At 51.2% G+C, this 13,874-nt stretch overlaps 5 protein-coding genes across 5 annotated transcripts; 1 reads left to right on the top strand and 4 right to left on the bottom strand.

Annotated features, from left to right (window-relative positions):
- Positions 1-157: 157 nt before the first annotated feature.
- Positions 158-899, bottom strand: ASPSYDRAFT_89542 (TRAPP subunit TRS20; the record flags this gene model as incomplete). The annotated part of the gene is made up of 2 exons (XM_040852182.1): positions 158-569; positions 703-899. The coding sequence occupies 2 exons, from the start codon at positions 897-899 to the stop codon at positions 158-160; spliced, it is 609 nt and encodes a 202-aa protein (XP_040702619.1).
- A 58-nt stretch (positions 900-957) lies between these two features.
- On the top strand, positions 958-2,535 carry ASPSYDRAFT_58030 (splicing regulator NSRP1-like domain-containing protein; the record flags this gene model as incomplete). The annotated part of the gene is made up of 2 exons (XM_040849465.1): positions 958-973; positions 1,205-2,535. The coding sequence occupies 2 exons, from the start codon at positions 958-960 to the stop codon at positions 2,533-2,535; spliced, it is 1,347 nt and encodes a 448-aa protein (XP_040702618.1).
- Positions 2,536-2,871: 336 nt separating this feature from the next.
- Positions 2,872-4,356, bottom strand: ASPSYDRAFT_31448 (Zn(2+) transporter ZRT3; the record flags this gene model as incomplete). The annotated part of the gene is made up of 3 exons (XM_040844873.1): positions 2,872-4,065; positions 4,125-4,255; positions 4,302-4,356. The coding sequence occupies 3 exons, from the start codon at positions 4,354-4,356 to the stop codon at positions 2,872-2,874; spliced, it is 1,380 nt and encodes a 459-aa protein (XP_040702617.1).
- An 863-nt stretch (positions 4,357-5,219) lies between these two features.
- ASPSYDRAFT_31447 (SET domain-containing protein) lies at positions 5,220-8,187 on the bottom strand (the record flags this gene model as incomplete). Its single annotated transcript, XM_040844872.1, has 2 exons — positions 5,220-7,729; positions 7,878-8,187. The coding sequence occupies 2 exons, from the start codon at positions 8,185-8,187 to the stop codon at positions 5,220-5,222; spliced, it is 2,820 nt and encodes a 939-aa protein (XP_040702616.1).
- Positions 8,188-8,900: 713 nt separating this feature from the next.
- ASPSYDRAFT_89538 (Arf family guanine nucleotide exchange factor SYT1) lies at positions 8,901-13,125 on the bottom strand (the record flags this gene model as incomplete). Its single annotated transcript, XM_040852181.1, has 3 exons — positions 8,901-11,341; positions 11,405-12,640; positions 12,717-13,125. The coding sequence occupies 3 exons, from the start codon at positions 13,123-13,125 to the stop codon at positions 8,901-8,903; spliced, it is 4,086 nt and encodes a 1,361-aa protein (XP_040702615.1).
- Between the last annotated feature and the right edge of the window lie 749 nt (positions 13,126-13,874).

The following is a 13,874-nucleotide window of genomic DNA, read 5'->3' as shown; positions in this document are numbered from 1 at the left end:
AAAGTTCAAAGCACCATAAAACGCCCTCGCCAACTTAAACACAGACCACAATAACCAACTCTTACAAACCACAAACCACAAGCAACACCGCAAGAAAGGCCCTGAAACCGGAAAGGAGAAGAGACGAGAAGAGAAAAGAAGATGCACAAATGAGAATCTATAACCACTTCCTCCCGGCAGTAGAAACCTTACTCCTAAAAACGGGACTCCGTATCTCCATTCCCCTCTTATAGAACGGGCTCATCACCGTTTTAACATAATTCTCATACACCTCCGTCATAAACTGCCTGACGGCCTCTTCGGTCTGCGGCGCCGTCGGATTGGCAGCTATAGAACTACTCGACGTGCGGCTCGACGAGCCCATCCCCGAGCCCCCAAAGAGTCCAGACCCGCCTATCCCTGACGATGTGCTCATACTCATTGAGCCCCCCGTGCCGCCGGATGCAGATGAAGCGGGGATATTGGGCTGTGGAGGTTGATGCAGGAGAAGAAAGCGCGTGCCCGAGGGGGTTAAGAATGCGGAGATATACGCAGATGCTGGCGGGTATGTGTCGATGTGTTTTAGGTACCTGTTTTATTTAACATTAGCTCCGCGCTTGAACTCGCCCCGCAATTCCAATGTCCACTAAATCAAATGCAATGCTGTTCACGAAGCAAGGAAACAAATAAAAACACGTATAACATAACAGCAAAAGAACATACATATTTCCACCCATCCACTGCGCCTCCTCCAGCATATCCAAACTCGAATGGATAATGAACTGCGTCATGTATGTATTCTGTGCGGCCTCAGGGAAGCGAAAGCGGGCGATGCCATCGCCGCCGGATTTCGAGGTGCCGAAGGCAATGTTGAATAGCGGGACATCTGTCGGCGAGAGAATTGTGAAGTAGTAGGACATATTTGTGCGCCTTCCTTTTGGGTCCGCGTTGCGCAATTGGGGATACGTAGTAAGTTAGATGGTGCTGACAAGCTGTGGAGCGGAACCAGCAAGGTTGTCTATTTACACTACGGAACGGAGATCGTGGCGGAGATAGGAGGAATCAGATCACGTGGCGATATGATAAAGAAATTTGATCACGTGCTGCGCTGGCCTCGAACTGACGTTGTTCGATTATTGATCCCCCTCCTACAGTTGCTGGATTGGGACTGTGAACTCTGAACAGAAACTCGAGCATACAAGAAGGATGCCGCCACCGCTCTCAGGTCTGAGCCTTGCAAAGAAGAACCCGCTCGGAGGCGCGAACCAAAAGCGCAAAAAGGCCGTTTTCGATTCGGACTCGGAGGACGAGTCGCGCGCTACGAATGAGACGGAGATTACTACGATAGGCGGCCTGGGCGAAGAGCCGGCTGCCGAGAAGTCTACGAAGAAAAAGCCTTCACTTGACGATGATTCCGATGGACGGCCACCGAAGCGTAAAATCGTTCCGCTGGGACAGGGCGCGAAACCGAAGATCAAGCCGTTGAGCAAGACATCGATATTTGCTGATGATGATGAGGAGGGTGAGAATGGCGGCGATAATGGGGACAATAAGGATGAGAACAAGGGGAAAAAGTACGGATTGAACGCACCCGCGAATCGAGAATACACGAACCTCTCTGCTCTACACAGTAGTAAGAAGCATGTTTCGGAGGCACAGGATCTTGATCCCTCGATTTACTCTTATGATGCTGTGTATGAGAGTCTGCATGCGAAGCCAGAAAAGAAGAATAAGGACAATGCTGATGGAGGGGAGGGTGTACCGAAGTACATGACATCCCTGCTACGGAGTGCGGAAATTCGGAAGCGGGATCAGCTACGTGCGCGAGATAGGATGTTAGCGAAGGAGAGGGAAGCCGAGGGCGACGAATTTGATGATAAGGAGAAGTTCGTGACGAGTGCGTATAAGGCGCAGCAGGAGGAACTGCGGCGGGTAGAGGAGGAGGAGAAGGCGAGGGAGCAGGAAGAGGAAGAGAGGAAGAAAAAGAATGGTGGCTCAGGGATGGTTGGTTTTTACCGGGACTTATTGGCACGGGGAGAGGAGCAGCATGATGCTGTCATGAAGGCAGCCGATGAAGCGGCGAAGAAGATACAGGAGACTGGTGGCGAAGTGCCGACGGATACAACAGAGGAGGAGAAGACGGAGGCACAGAAGGCGGCGGAGTTGAATGCCAAGGGCGCCCACATCGCTGTCAACGATGACGGACAGATTGTCGATAAGAGACAACTGCTTTCGGCGGGTCTGAATGTTGCACCTAAACCCAAGACCGCTGCTCCTGCCCCGTCACGAACGGCACCAGGTACTGGCGCTGGCGCCAAATCTCGGTTTGATTCTCGACAGACTGGAGGACGTGGTGGACAGCGCGCTCGCCAGACCGAGATGATCGCGCAGCAACTGGAGGAACAAGAGCGACAACGCCAGGAGGCCGAAGCTGCGCAACAAAAGGAAATTGCAGAACGCAGTCGCAGCCAGAAATCGGCCACGGATGTATCCAGTGCCCGTGAACGTTATCTGGCGCGTAAGAAGGAGCGAGAAGCAGCCTCGAAAGGGTCGTAGATACTACGCGATGTATTCTATTGGGATAAACGGCTTATATATGGTGCATTTAAGGCGTTGGCGGTTACTTTGCACATAAACAATTTTGCAAAATGGTGACATAACATGGATGGTAATTGGGTTATCAGAAATCCCGAAAAAGTCTAATGCAGTAAGAATATCGTACTTTTAATAGGTTGTCTGGCTGCTTTCTAGTCGTGATTATAATACTATCGTTACTCGTAGCACAAGTCAAGTGCCGGGAATATAACTCCAGAGCAAGATGCACTAAGCGAGCTCTTAAAATACCCAATGAAGCCGAGAAAACCAAGCAAACCCAAACGCTGTGTATATAAATCACGCCGTCAATGCAAAACTCAAGCCCATCAGACCCATGCCTCCAATAGCAAAACCAATCGCCATGTTCCGCTGATGCGTCAAGACTAAGCCTTCAGTGAACAGCTGCAAGCCGACAGAGACCATAACCCCCGCTGTAACGGCAAACATGCAACCATAGACAGCCCAAGAAGTCTCGTTTTGGCCATCGCCGGCCCCANTACCAGCCTTCCGCGCACCCCAAATCCAAAGTGCCGCCAGTCCTGCACCAGCGGGCTGGCTAATACCGCCTAGAAGGCTGGACCAGAACATCGCCCAGCCGCGAGAGTGGATGGCTAAATAGAGGGGTAGTGCCATGGCGAAACCTTCACTGATGTTATGGATAAAGAGGGCTAGGAAAACCGTCATCCCGAGAGTTGGACTCGCGTGGTTAGTGGCATATGTGATGAAGCCCTCAGGTAGTTTGTGCAGCGCTATGGCTACAGACGTTTGTAAGCCAATAGAAAGAAAAGCATTCTGGGGTACGTGATGGTGATGTTGGGGTCCAGAAACCGACTGCTTAGGCTGTTCATCGTGTTCACTGGTTGGCGAAGATGGTCCATCGTCCACCATATCCATATGGGAGGAGCAACTGGAATTATTAGGTGAATGCTCAGGTGGTGGGATGTCTGTATCAGAGGCATCGTCTGCGGTAATTGCAGGGCGGATAAGTGTCTTTGAGCACTCGTCGCCGCAAGCTTGCGAGAACCCATAGCATGGGCCATTCTCATCACAATGAGCCTTCGCGCCCCCAATGAAACCATTCAAGCGCCGCCCGAGGCGGACCCGCCAGGGTTCCGGCCCCGAGCGGGCAGCTCCGTCGCACTGTCGTTCTGCCATGGGAAGACCAGCCCCAGCTGGCGTAGACTTGGGCGATCTAGTTAATAGAGGAGTTCTCTCAGACATCGGGTGCTGTTTTCGAGAGATTGTAGAGTTGTGCTTGGGCTTGCCTTGTTCGAGGTCGGAGCCGCGGTGGGGTGCAGGCTCATGAGTATGGGCACAGTCGACCACATGAGATGGAAGAAACTTATGTAACAAGGTCGAAAGAGAGCGAATACCGACCACTCCAGCGATAAAGAGACCAATGAGTGCGTATGCAGAGCGAGAGGGCGACCAGCCAGCTTTCATTAGGTATTCGTGGGATGTGGGGAGCATGCTATATAGCGAGGTGAAAAGCTGGAAAGTCAACGTCAGCAGGGGCCACAAACTTGGCCGAGTAGCCAAAGTTAACTCACGATAACACCTGCGCTGAGGGAGAGTGATGCGGACAGGAAGGCATTATTGTTGACGATCTGGAAGTGACTTCGAGGCCAAAAGCGGCGGAGGAGGATGTCGATGCAAATGACAGAGGACCCCAGGATGCAGGCTGGATAGTTAGCCTGGAAACAGACATATCAGCCGCAGACACTCACCGAAGCCAGAGACGGCGCTCATCACCCATCCCCGAAGGTCGTTAGAGGCAGCCATGAGAGTGGTCGGAGTTTGGGAAGCGAAGTTGTAGAATGAGGCAACCCAGAGATATGACGGCGATATTAGATAATCGCGTATCGGGGTAACTATCTCGAGTACGGAGGAGAATATAGCGACACACTGAGGTCGACTCAGCAGCTGAGTCTCCGGAGATGCCTGACTGACATCAGGGGCAACGTGGGATTATAAGACAAGCAGCGTGGGAGAGGGAGAGTGGGAGAGAGGGAGGGTGAGTGAGGAGTGAGGACCCTGGGGAACAATGATGGAGATCTTCGCGGTCCGTCCTCCTGCCTTTGCTCTCTCCCTTTGTGGCTCGACTCCGTTCTCTTTCCGCACCACTTTCATCGACAATTTTGTTGGTTATTGTGTATTGAATATTCCAGACCATTCTCCAAACGTGAATGCAGCGCTGTCCGCCTGGAGAGAAAAGCGACGGAGGAGTCCAGTCTCATCCTCTCGCGCTCTGACTCGTATCAAGCTCCATTGATCAGCCAGTCATTCGCCCCAGATTTCAAAGCAGATGACCGTGTCTACAGATTTTCTGCATAGGTTTGCGCTAGCTCAACCACATTTCATTCTTTACTAGCGACTTTGTTAGACGGGTTTTCAGGAAACAAAAAGCAGTACGGCAAGAAAGAACAAACGAGATAACCACGAGATCGAGAAGATAAGATTCAGACTACAACATCCAGGGAAATAGGCAAAATGCCAGAAAATCGAAAGAAACGTCGTGGAAACAAGAAACAGTATGGCAAGAAAGAACAACAAGATAACGAGATCGAGAAGATCAAGATTCGCACTCTAACATCTAGGGTGAATAGGCAAAATGCCAGAAAACGGAGATAAACGTCCAGCACAACTCAAGAAGAAAAAGACTTAACAGCAACTTCTGCATGGGAGCAACCAACGCCCTCCACCACGTTCACCTTCCTCTCAGCCCCAACGTCCTGTACTACGGGGGTTGCGACGGCCTTCTGTTTCCCCTTCTTCTTTCCCTTCTTCTTCTTTCCCTCTACCATCTCGGGGTTGTCCTGCACCTGGACTTCCTGGTTCTGTTCCGCATGTTTGTCGTCGCATTCGCATGGGCCAGGTAAAACCTCACCATTCTGACAATACGTGCAGTTTGCTCCCTTGCACCCTATTCCAAAATTTTTGTGGAGACCATCCATTATTTCGGACACCATCTCGTAGGTATTGGGCTTGTTTCGGCGAAATCTTTTCCTCGATTTCATTTGGGGAGAGAACTCTTCGTAAAACAACTCGAAGAGAACCTCCACAAAATCTTTCTCAGGATCGATACAGCTAGAGCCCGCTTTTCGTTTGCGATGTCTGCGGTTCTCACGATCCTCCCGACGCTTCCTCTCCATCTGCTTCATCCCCATGGCAGCCCGATAACAGCCCAGGTTGCGGCACATAGCTGAAGGTGATATGGCGTTGATGTTGAGTTTCGGCGGAGCGGGATCCGGACCGTCGATGATCTCCCATTGTTGTTCAGTCCCATTAGCTCCAGGGCGTAGACGATAACGAGACACCCGCAAGTATCTATTCGGCTCTGCGTCCAGCATGAACAAGAGTCTCCTGTCGTACTCATCGTCTCCTTTCAAAATTGGACCTGCCTCCATAGGTGTACTGAGACCCCTGTTAGTGGTTCCAAATCCTGGCATCATTGTCATGCACTCTTGCCATTTTGAAATCCGACGTTGCAATCTGCTCCCCGGTCCTTCTGAAATTAGAGCTAGCTCTCTTGCCTGCTTGAGGAAACAGTGCGCTCTTGCTAAGTCAGAATGATGACCCGCGATAAGAGCACAGTTGACCCAGAGATTGACGATCCGGGGATCATTCGTCCTCACATATTGAACCTGACCGGTCAGTGCGGCTGCAGCTTGGAACGTAACCGCCGGGTTGTCGGCTATGTTGCCCGGGTTGTAAATCCCATTTACGAGACGATGGTATTTGGATAGTATTTTGTCAGCATCACAATCCGGTATCTTGCAGGAGCGACAGTGACACCAAAAGCCGTATCGCTGCATCGTGTTCTTCTTTCTCATCTTTGCTGTTCCTCCGGTCTGCATGTACGGGATAGTAATCTCCTCGCCAGCTCGGATGCCTGAACAAGCGCGAATAATTGCCCTTCCGAGTTTTGGCTTCTTATCCCATCGCACCTGCCCCTTCTTATCCGTACCATACTCAGTAGAAAGCGATAAAGTGCAATTTGGAATGCAGGCATGGTTCGCCCAGGCCAGGCTCAGACCCACAATACCGCCAACTTTCCCTTCCCAGGATATAGGCAAATGGTAGTGTTCCCAATTAGCTGTCAGCACACCAAGCCTCCGCTCACGGACTGACGGCCTTTTCTTGCCGGTCATTCTTGACCTTGCCATCAGGAGGAATGTTCTGTACCAGTCCGCGCCCATCGCCTTCGACTTGCGTTCAAGCATTGCGTGAGTGTCATGGGGAGTTTTGCAGGCCTTTTGCTCGCGCGACCACACAGATATGAGCTTATCCGCGAGGACGACAGACCCAGCTGGAATATCCTGTGTAGCAAATAGACCCCATCCAACACGCTCGTTAATGAAGCGTACCTCGTACGCATTCGTGATAGGCTCCCTGACATCGTATNTGGCGTTGGGCGTGAGCTTTGAGAGGTCGTCGATTTGAAGATTAAGACTGCGGCCGCTTTGACCAGTCGCGAGATTGTGTTCGTTCATTAGAGGCAATCGGAGGAGCTCGGGGGGTAGTTCATCTAAAGGTACAAGCGGCGGCATACTTGGGGACGGAGGCGGAGGCAGGTAGTGAGAAACGAAATCTGGGGGGCGAAGACTTATTGCGCCAGCATTATTTGCGTCTGAGTCGCAGGTCTGTCGAACAGTTGGTTCTTCCTGCTGGTGCTGACATCCGGTTGGAGTGTGTTTGGCTGAAGCTTCTTTCTGGCTTTCGCCGCTGGTGTTGTCGTCGCTCTCGAGATCAGGCTCATATCTGGTTACAGTCACAGGTTCAGCATCAGACACAATGCTCTGCTCAGGATCAGATTTCTCATAGGCCCCAAGTTCTGAATCAGGCATAGGTTGCAGCCCATGTTCAGGCCCTTGATCACCGACGGTCTCGTGTTCGGACATAGATGTTTGGTCAGGAATAGAGTATTCATTCGACTCCGACTCCTGCTCAGACTCAGCCGTTTGCTCAAGCTTCCATTCCGACACCGGGATCGGTTCAAGAACATGCTTCGATTCAGCAGGTTTTGGTTCAGTTTCCTGTTTCTTGTCGGAAACAGGCTCGTCCTCTGATGCCTCTTCTGAGGCTTCCGACATAGAGTCGAGTTCAGCCTCAGTCTTGGCTTCAGTCTGGACGGTTGTTCGGGCCCTTCTGGTGCCTACAGTAAAGGGAAGATGTAGTCAGCTGCCAATTCTGTAAAAGAAAAACATAACCTCTCATAAATGAACACAAAAACATTCTACCTCGTTTTGTTTTCCTTTAAAGACAATGTAAAAGAGCAGTGCAATAATGTGAAAGCAACTCACGTGACCCGAGAAAACCTAACAGCTCATTCATGAGAACCAAGAGGAGAAGCTCAACCCACTCTCTCACATGCCCGTTCTCGTTGAGACGCGACACAATAGAAGACACCGAGGCCGTCCAGGTCTCTGCACTGATGCCAGATAGTGCCATAAGTGCATTAGTGAGGGTTTCGATGAGGTGCATGGGGAGCGAGGTTTGGAGGAGCGGATTGACACCGACGGGTGCAGGTGAGATGCTAGGTGAGGGTAAAGAGATAGAGGACGTGGAGGGGAGTGGAGGGTTTGAGAGGTGGCTTGGTATGTTGTTCTCCATTTTGATGGAGGCCTCGTGGGCTATTGGAGGTCGTTGTTGTGGTTCAGAGAGGGGGATGGTGAGAATGGGGCTGGAGTGGGTGTGTTATGGGTAGAGAGGCAGAGGCAAGAGGAGAAAGAAAAAGAGAAGAGATAAAGACTTTTTTCTCGGGGGAGGGGGAAACTGGAAAGCAAAGGAGGGATGAGAGTCGTACTGTGAAGCTGTGTTCTCGGCGACGACTAAGACCCATGACCACCAGATCACCGTGGTGAACGAAACGGGGTGAAGATAGTGAGGACTCGGGAGAACCGATCAAACAAGACACACTAATGTAAAAAGCACGGAAGGATTGAATAAATAACCATAGTATGTTAAACTCTGACTTTTGAATTGCCCATACTATATGATGTATTTTCCATATATGCCAATCATCCATGCCAGTGCCACCAACAAGCCCATTGTAATAGTATACCGACCCAAAAAGAATGATGATCCCACCCACTCGACCATGCAAGTACCAACAAAACAGTAAACGGAAAGAGAAGAAGGAAGAGAAAGAAATGTTAGACAACAGTGGAACTTCAGTCTACCGAGTCGGCTTCTGTGAAAAAGGCAAATGCAAAATGATAGAAAGCGCTGACAAGTAACCAAAGAAAAGAAAGTAAACGAAAGGGTATAAACGCCGTCACGAGAACAAGAATTCATGGACCATGGTCGACTAAAAAAGAAAAGATTCATGCGTGTAGGGGCTGCGGCAATGTTGGCGTCCGGTGTTCATCGACGGCGTCCTTCGATACTGGGGTCTGACCCTCATGGATGACCGTTGATGGTGAAATGAGCTCTTGGGATATTGTGGACATAGCACTCTCAGAACGTACCGAGCGCATGTCTAGTTTATCATCGACCTTCTCCTCGGATAGCCTTGGTGGAACTGGAAGGTCCATTGACGCTCTCATACCAGAACGGACAGATTCGCCACCACTGACTAGATCAGTGTCGGACGCTCGGGGTTCTTCCAACGGAGTAGGCTTTCGAAGTTTGAGGCGCTCTTCTGGCGGCATGTTCTGCCAGTCGGACCCAAACGTTACAATCGAAGCCTTTTTCCCATGCACAGTGAAGCTGCCCCCTTTACGCGACAGACCGCCGCCCCCTTCGCCTGTGCTCTGGCCGTCTTCCGCTGCAGCACTTTGTGTGGAGTCTCGTTTTTTACTTCGGGGGTAATTCCCATGATGGCCGCTGGATGAATCGCGTAATGTGCGGTGGAAGCTGTGACGAACTCGACTCATACGATCACCCTGGGGTCCATCATATGCCTCATCCTTCTTTAATTCGGAATCCACACTCTCCACCGCAACGGATCCTTTGCGGGAGGGTGAGCTATTCACATCCAACAATCCGGCCTCCCGAAGAAGACGTTCCTCGCCGTCATCTAAGCTTCCGGGAAGTGTCAATTTGGAGGTTTTAGAAGCGAGACTCGCTGCATCCACTTTGCTGCCAGAGCTGAGCACCGAAGGGTCACGCTCCAAGCTTGCTGGATGGGGAGAAGCTGATTTTGTTCGCTCTTGAACGTTATCAATTGACGGTGCTCTGCCCGCACGTAAGAGGTCAGGTGAAGTCACGGAAGTAGCAAGGCTAGGCCGGCGTACGCCACCCAGGCTAGGCGCCGGAGATGATATTTGGTTGACGGATGGTGGTTTCTCGGGGGGTATGCTGGGGGACTTGGCAGTCATTGGCGACATCTGCTTGTCTCCGTTGAGGTCTCCCGCAGCCGATTCAGACAGAGAGGAGTTAGATTTTGGTATTTGCAAACGGAGACCATGCGATTCGGGCAATGTTTGCGATTGTTCTTCCTCTATTCCCAAATCGCGAACCAGCACCTCTCGGTGGCTTTTGGTACGCCAGATATCCTGCCTCACCCACTTGAGCTTCGCTGCCATACGGCCGGCTGCCATAATCAAATTTTCTCTTGCTCGCGAGTGGACAGGAGTCAGCACTTGTAGATGCCTAGCGTTCCTCAGAATTTCGTCTAGCTGCTTCTGGGTGATGAATAGCGATTCATTAGCCTCCCTGATTTTCTGTTGAATCAATTGGTTGCGAGCCATCATCAACTCATCGCTCTCGGTGCTTTCACAGGCTGGATCTTTATCCATGGACATCCGTGATATATCAGACTTGAAGGAGGGCCGACGACTCATCCGATTCCGTTGGGCATCATATTTCGTGACGGCCATGCTTTTAGCCCCAACCCCCGTCGTTCGGAACGCTGCTGCATAGTTCAGTTTTGCCAGCCAGTCATTCATGTCCGCCTCATTGTTAGCCAAAAAGACTTCCTCAAGGGAGTTCCGGCGCACAAATACAAAAGCGTGCTTATGTTTCTTATAGCTGGTGTCGAGAAGAGCCACCGCATTGTCCGTAGACATCATCCCAACGGGGTTGAAATCGGTCAGCGGAGGTCTAAACACCACGCCTCGACGACGTCCTTCTCTCCGATGAGTATCACACTGGGCCATTAAGGACTTTACCCAATTCACGTCCTTAAAGAAATACAAGTGGGACAAGGTCAGTAAGGCACCCCATTCCTGCCACGGAGACCGTGCCCGTTTCTTTTTCGGGTCTTTGCGCCAGAGCAATCCGACCTTGGCCACCTTGATATCGACCAGTCCGGGGTTGGAATCGGCAGGGTTTTCCATACTAGCTGGCATGAAAGCATCCGGTCGCGATCGTGCGGAGACAATCTGCAGAATAGATGACTGGGAAAAAGCCCGGTGCAAAGTGTCCATATCTGGTGGGCCTGTTGTTGGGTTGCAGTGGTATGGGTCTTCTAGGTTCATGACATCCCTGAGACTTGGTCGCAGAGTGTCAAGTTTCCCATCCATGATTAGCGCGTAGGGGTCAACAGGTTCTCTGGCCACGCGGGACAGATTGTCGGCGCTTGGAACCCGAAACAAGGCCTTTTTGGGCTTTGCTAGGTGACGGGTACTGTGGTTGGAATCCTCGATGCGAATGAAAGGCGTATAAGAGATGTTCTCGTAAAAGCATTCCAGAACATCCTCCGCTACACCTTCGCCGCGTGTATTCTTGACATAATCTCCCTTCTGCATCTTGCGTTTGTTGTTTTTATTAAACACATCTGTGTGTAGGATGAGAATGGAGAAAGCAATGAAGTATGCTTGATCTGTACAGCGAGTTAATGTAAGTCAATATGTAACTACCGATAAAAGGGTGCAAGGCGGCGTACCTGTAGACGCGAAGATTCCCGGGTTACATTCATGATACCGGTCTGCGAAGCTCTGGAGGAAACGATCGATCTGCTGCGTCTCCTTCGGTAGCTCCACTTCCATTAGAAGTTTTCTAATCGCCATATCGATGGGATCACCAAAGAAAGCAAACCCTCGCATGCACTTTCGCAGGGCCGTTTTATAAAACTCCTCCCCAGATTGGGAAAGGATTCCCGCAATTACACTCTTTGAAATGTTTTCCTCGAGGCGTGTGAGGTATGTTGCGGGAGTGTCACCTTCTTCTCTCTTTGGATAAGACTGAACTTTCGCAAGTGGTGTTGACGCGCCTTTCGTGCCACTAGGTGACCCGTTGTTTCGAATATATCCAGGCTCCGAATTTTGCCTCAACCGTTGCGAAATACCGAAAATGTCACCAAAACTCTTGCGGCCGGTGGTCGAAAATGAGGTCCTTCCAGATGACGGTTGGTTTGGGGACGGTTGTTGGTCGGCATCGCGCATGTTGGTGACCGAATCCAATGTCGAGGACCTGGTTCTGCTTTTGAACGGACCACGGACCGATGGTGTAGAATGGGCCGAGTGGCCCGAGTTGGATGAATCCTTTCGAGATATAGTCGGACGCGGGTTTGATAGACCTGCAGATGACCGTGAGGGAGACGGCAGTGGGGAAATGTGATCTTGTCCATCTGGGGCGTCGAAGCCCGGAGTTGGCCCATCAGGAACGGATCGAAACTGGGTTAAGCCCGGTGCATGTGTGTCACCCGACTGCGATTCAGTGGGTTTTGGCGGTAGCGGGAATTGAACACGGTTTCTTTTCAAGCGGGGCATGCGAAATCGCTTATGGCTAGAAGTTGTGCCTGTGATAGGGGAGTTCGTTCGAGAAATACCATTACTGGCACTTTGGTCGGAGCGAGAAGATTCGGAGTATCGAACGTCCGCTACTGAAGAGCGATGTGAATTGGGCGGTCGATCGCGTCCACCACTACTCCGAATCGACGTTGTTGAGAGGCGCCCCGGCGCTTCGGTACTGTTACTCCGCGTTGCCAGCGTCGGATCCGCACTCTGCGATCCAGCCGAATCTTGGGACTGTTTTGCCTTTTCATTCGAGGTAGCGTGCTGCTCCGGCAGTTCGTCCATAGACAATTTTCTAAGGTCCGGAAGAAAAGTGAACTTTCCCTTTCGCTTTACGGGTTGGTCCAATTCATGACTTGTAGGCGCGGTAGTAATTATGGTAGGAGCTGTAACATAAGCGAAAACAACAACGTTAGCAATTTGAGGAGAGCATCAAAACAAACCGAGCAGGGTTTCACTTACGGGGAGGTATTTCGGGCACTGGTGGAGTCTGGGTTTCCCCTTTGGCGTATGTTTTGGACAATTGAGGATCAGAAGCATGACGAAGTCTCATGAGACTAAACCTATTCCCGCGCCGATTCAAGGTATCCCGATTGGAGTGTAGAGCGTTAGGACTCTTGCTTTTGAAAGTCGGATTCCCCGCACCGGGGGCGCCATTGTTGCCCTCTCCTGATTCACCTCGATCGTCTTCTGGGCCTATGGGAGTCGCAGAGCGAGGGGACGACTCAGAGGCTCTCGATGGAAGGTTGGTAGTTGAGAGCGTAGAGCGAGTAAGCTGCTCGCTGTGGCGGGCCTGTAACTGAGGCTCGGTCAAGCTTCGTTTCGATTCACTGTCATATAATGCGCCCAGTCGTAATCCTTTCCAATGCATGGCGATGGCAAGACAGCCGAGCCTTATCCTATATTATCCTACAAAGAGGAATGGCTGAAAGACCCATAAGCAATTCCTTCAATCACATCCGTACTTTTATTGTATCGATGCGGTCGGAAGAGGCGTGTGTGCGTAGAAAGGCGCCGGGTTTCAGTTTGGATATGGAAGCCGCGGCTAATGAAGAACAATTGGCATTGCGAGAGGACGAAGCGGAGGTATGGAGGCAGTGGTCAAGGCGACAAGGAGGGGGGTGAGCAAGCTGACGATCGATGAGGCGGGAGTGAAACCGGGCGAAAAGGGGGCGAAGGGGTACGGGAGAGCCGATCAGGAAGAAAACAATAAACGTAGCGATTCCGAAGCAATGGTATAAAGCAACCACCTAAACACTTTTTCACATTTCTTGACCGTAAAATCGTGGATAGAAGAATGAGTTGAGACGACGCGCAATAGACAGAGCGAGAGGGGAGATGACGGGCGTGAATGAACCAAGGTACTTTGTCGAGATAAGCTTGGGCGGGAGGGCCTCGGACAACAAAAAGCGTTCTATACGCGGGGTACCGATGATTCCAGAACAGACGACCGACAAGAAAAGGGAGAGAAAGAAGAAAGGGTCTCCGAAAGGAGCGAGGGAGCTGGGATGACGATGCAGGATGATGATGGTCGAGAAATTGGCGGGCCGAGTGAAACAAGGCAGTCTACTGTCTGGGCAAGGCACGTGTGGTCTGGGCTCCAGCTCGCATACAACGACC

This window comes from Aspergillus sydowii (assembly GCF_001890705.1).
Source record: "Aspergillus sydowii CBS 593.65 unplaced genomic scaffold ASPSYscaffold_5, whole genome shotgun sequence".
Classification (NCBI taxonomy): Eukaryota; Fungi; Ascomycota; class Eurotiomycetes; order Eurotiales; family Aspergillaceae; genus Aspergillus; species Aspergillus sydowii.
The sequence above is the reverse complement of the archived record's forward strand: the minus strand, read 5'-3'. Positions and strand labels throughout refer to the sequence as shown.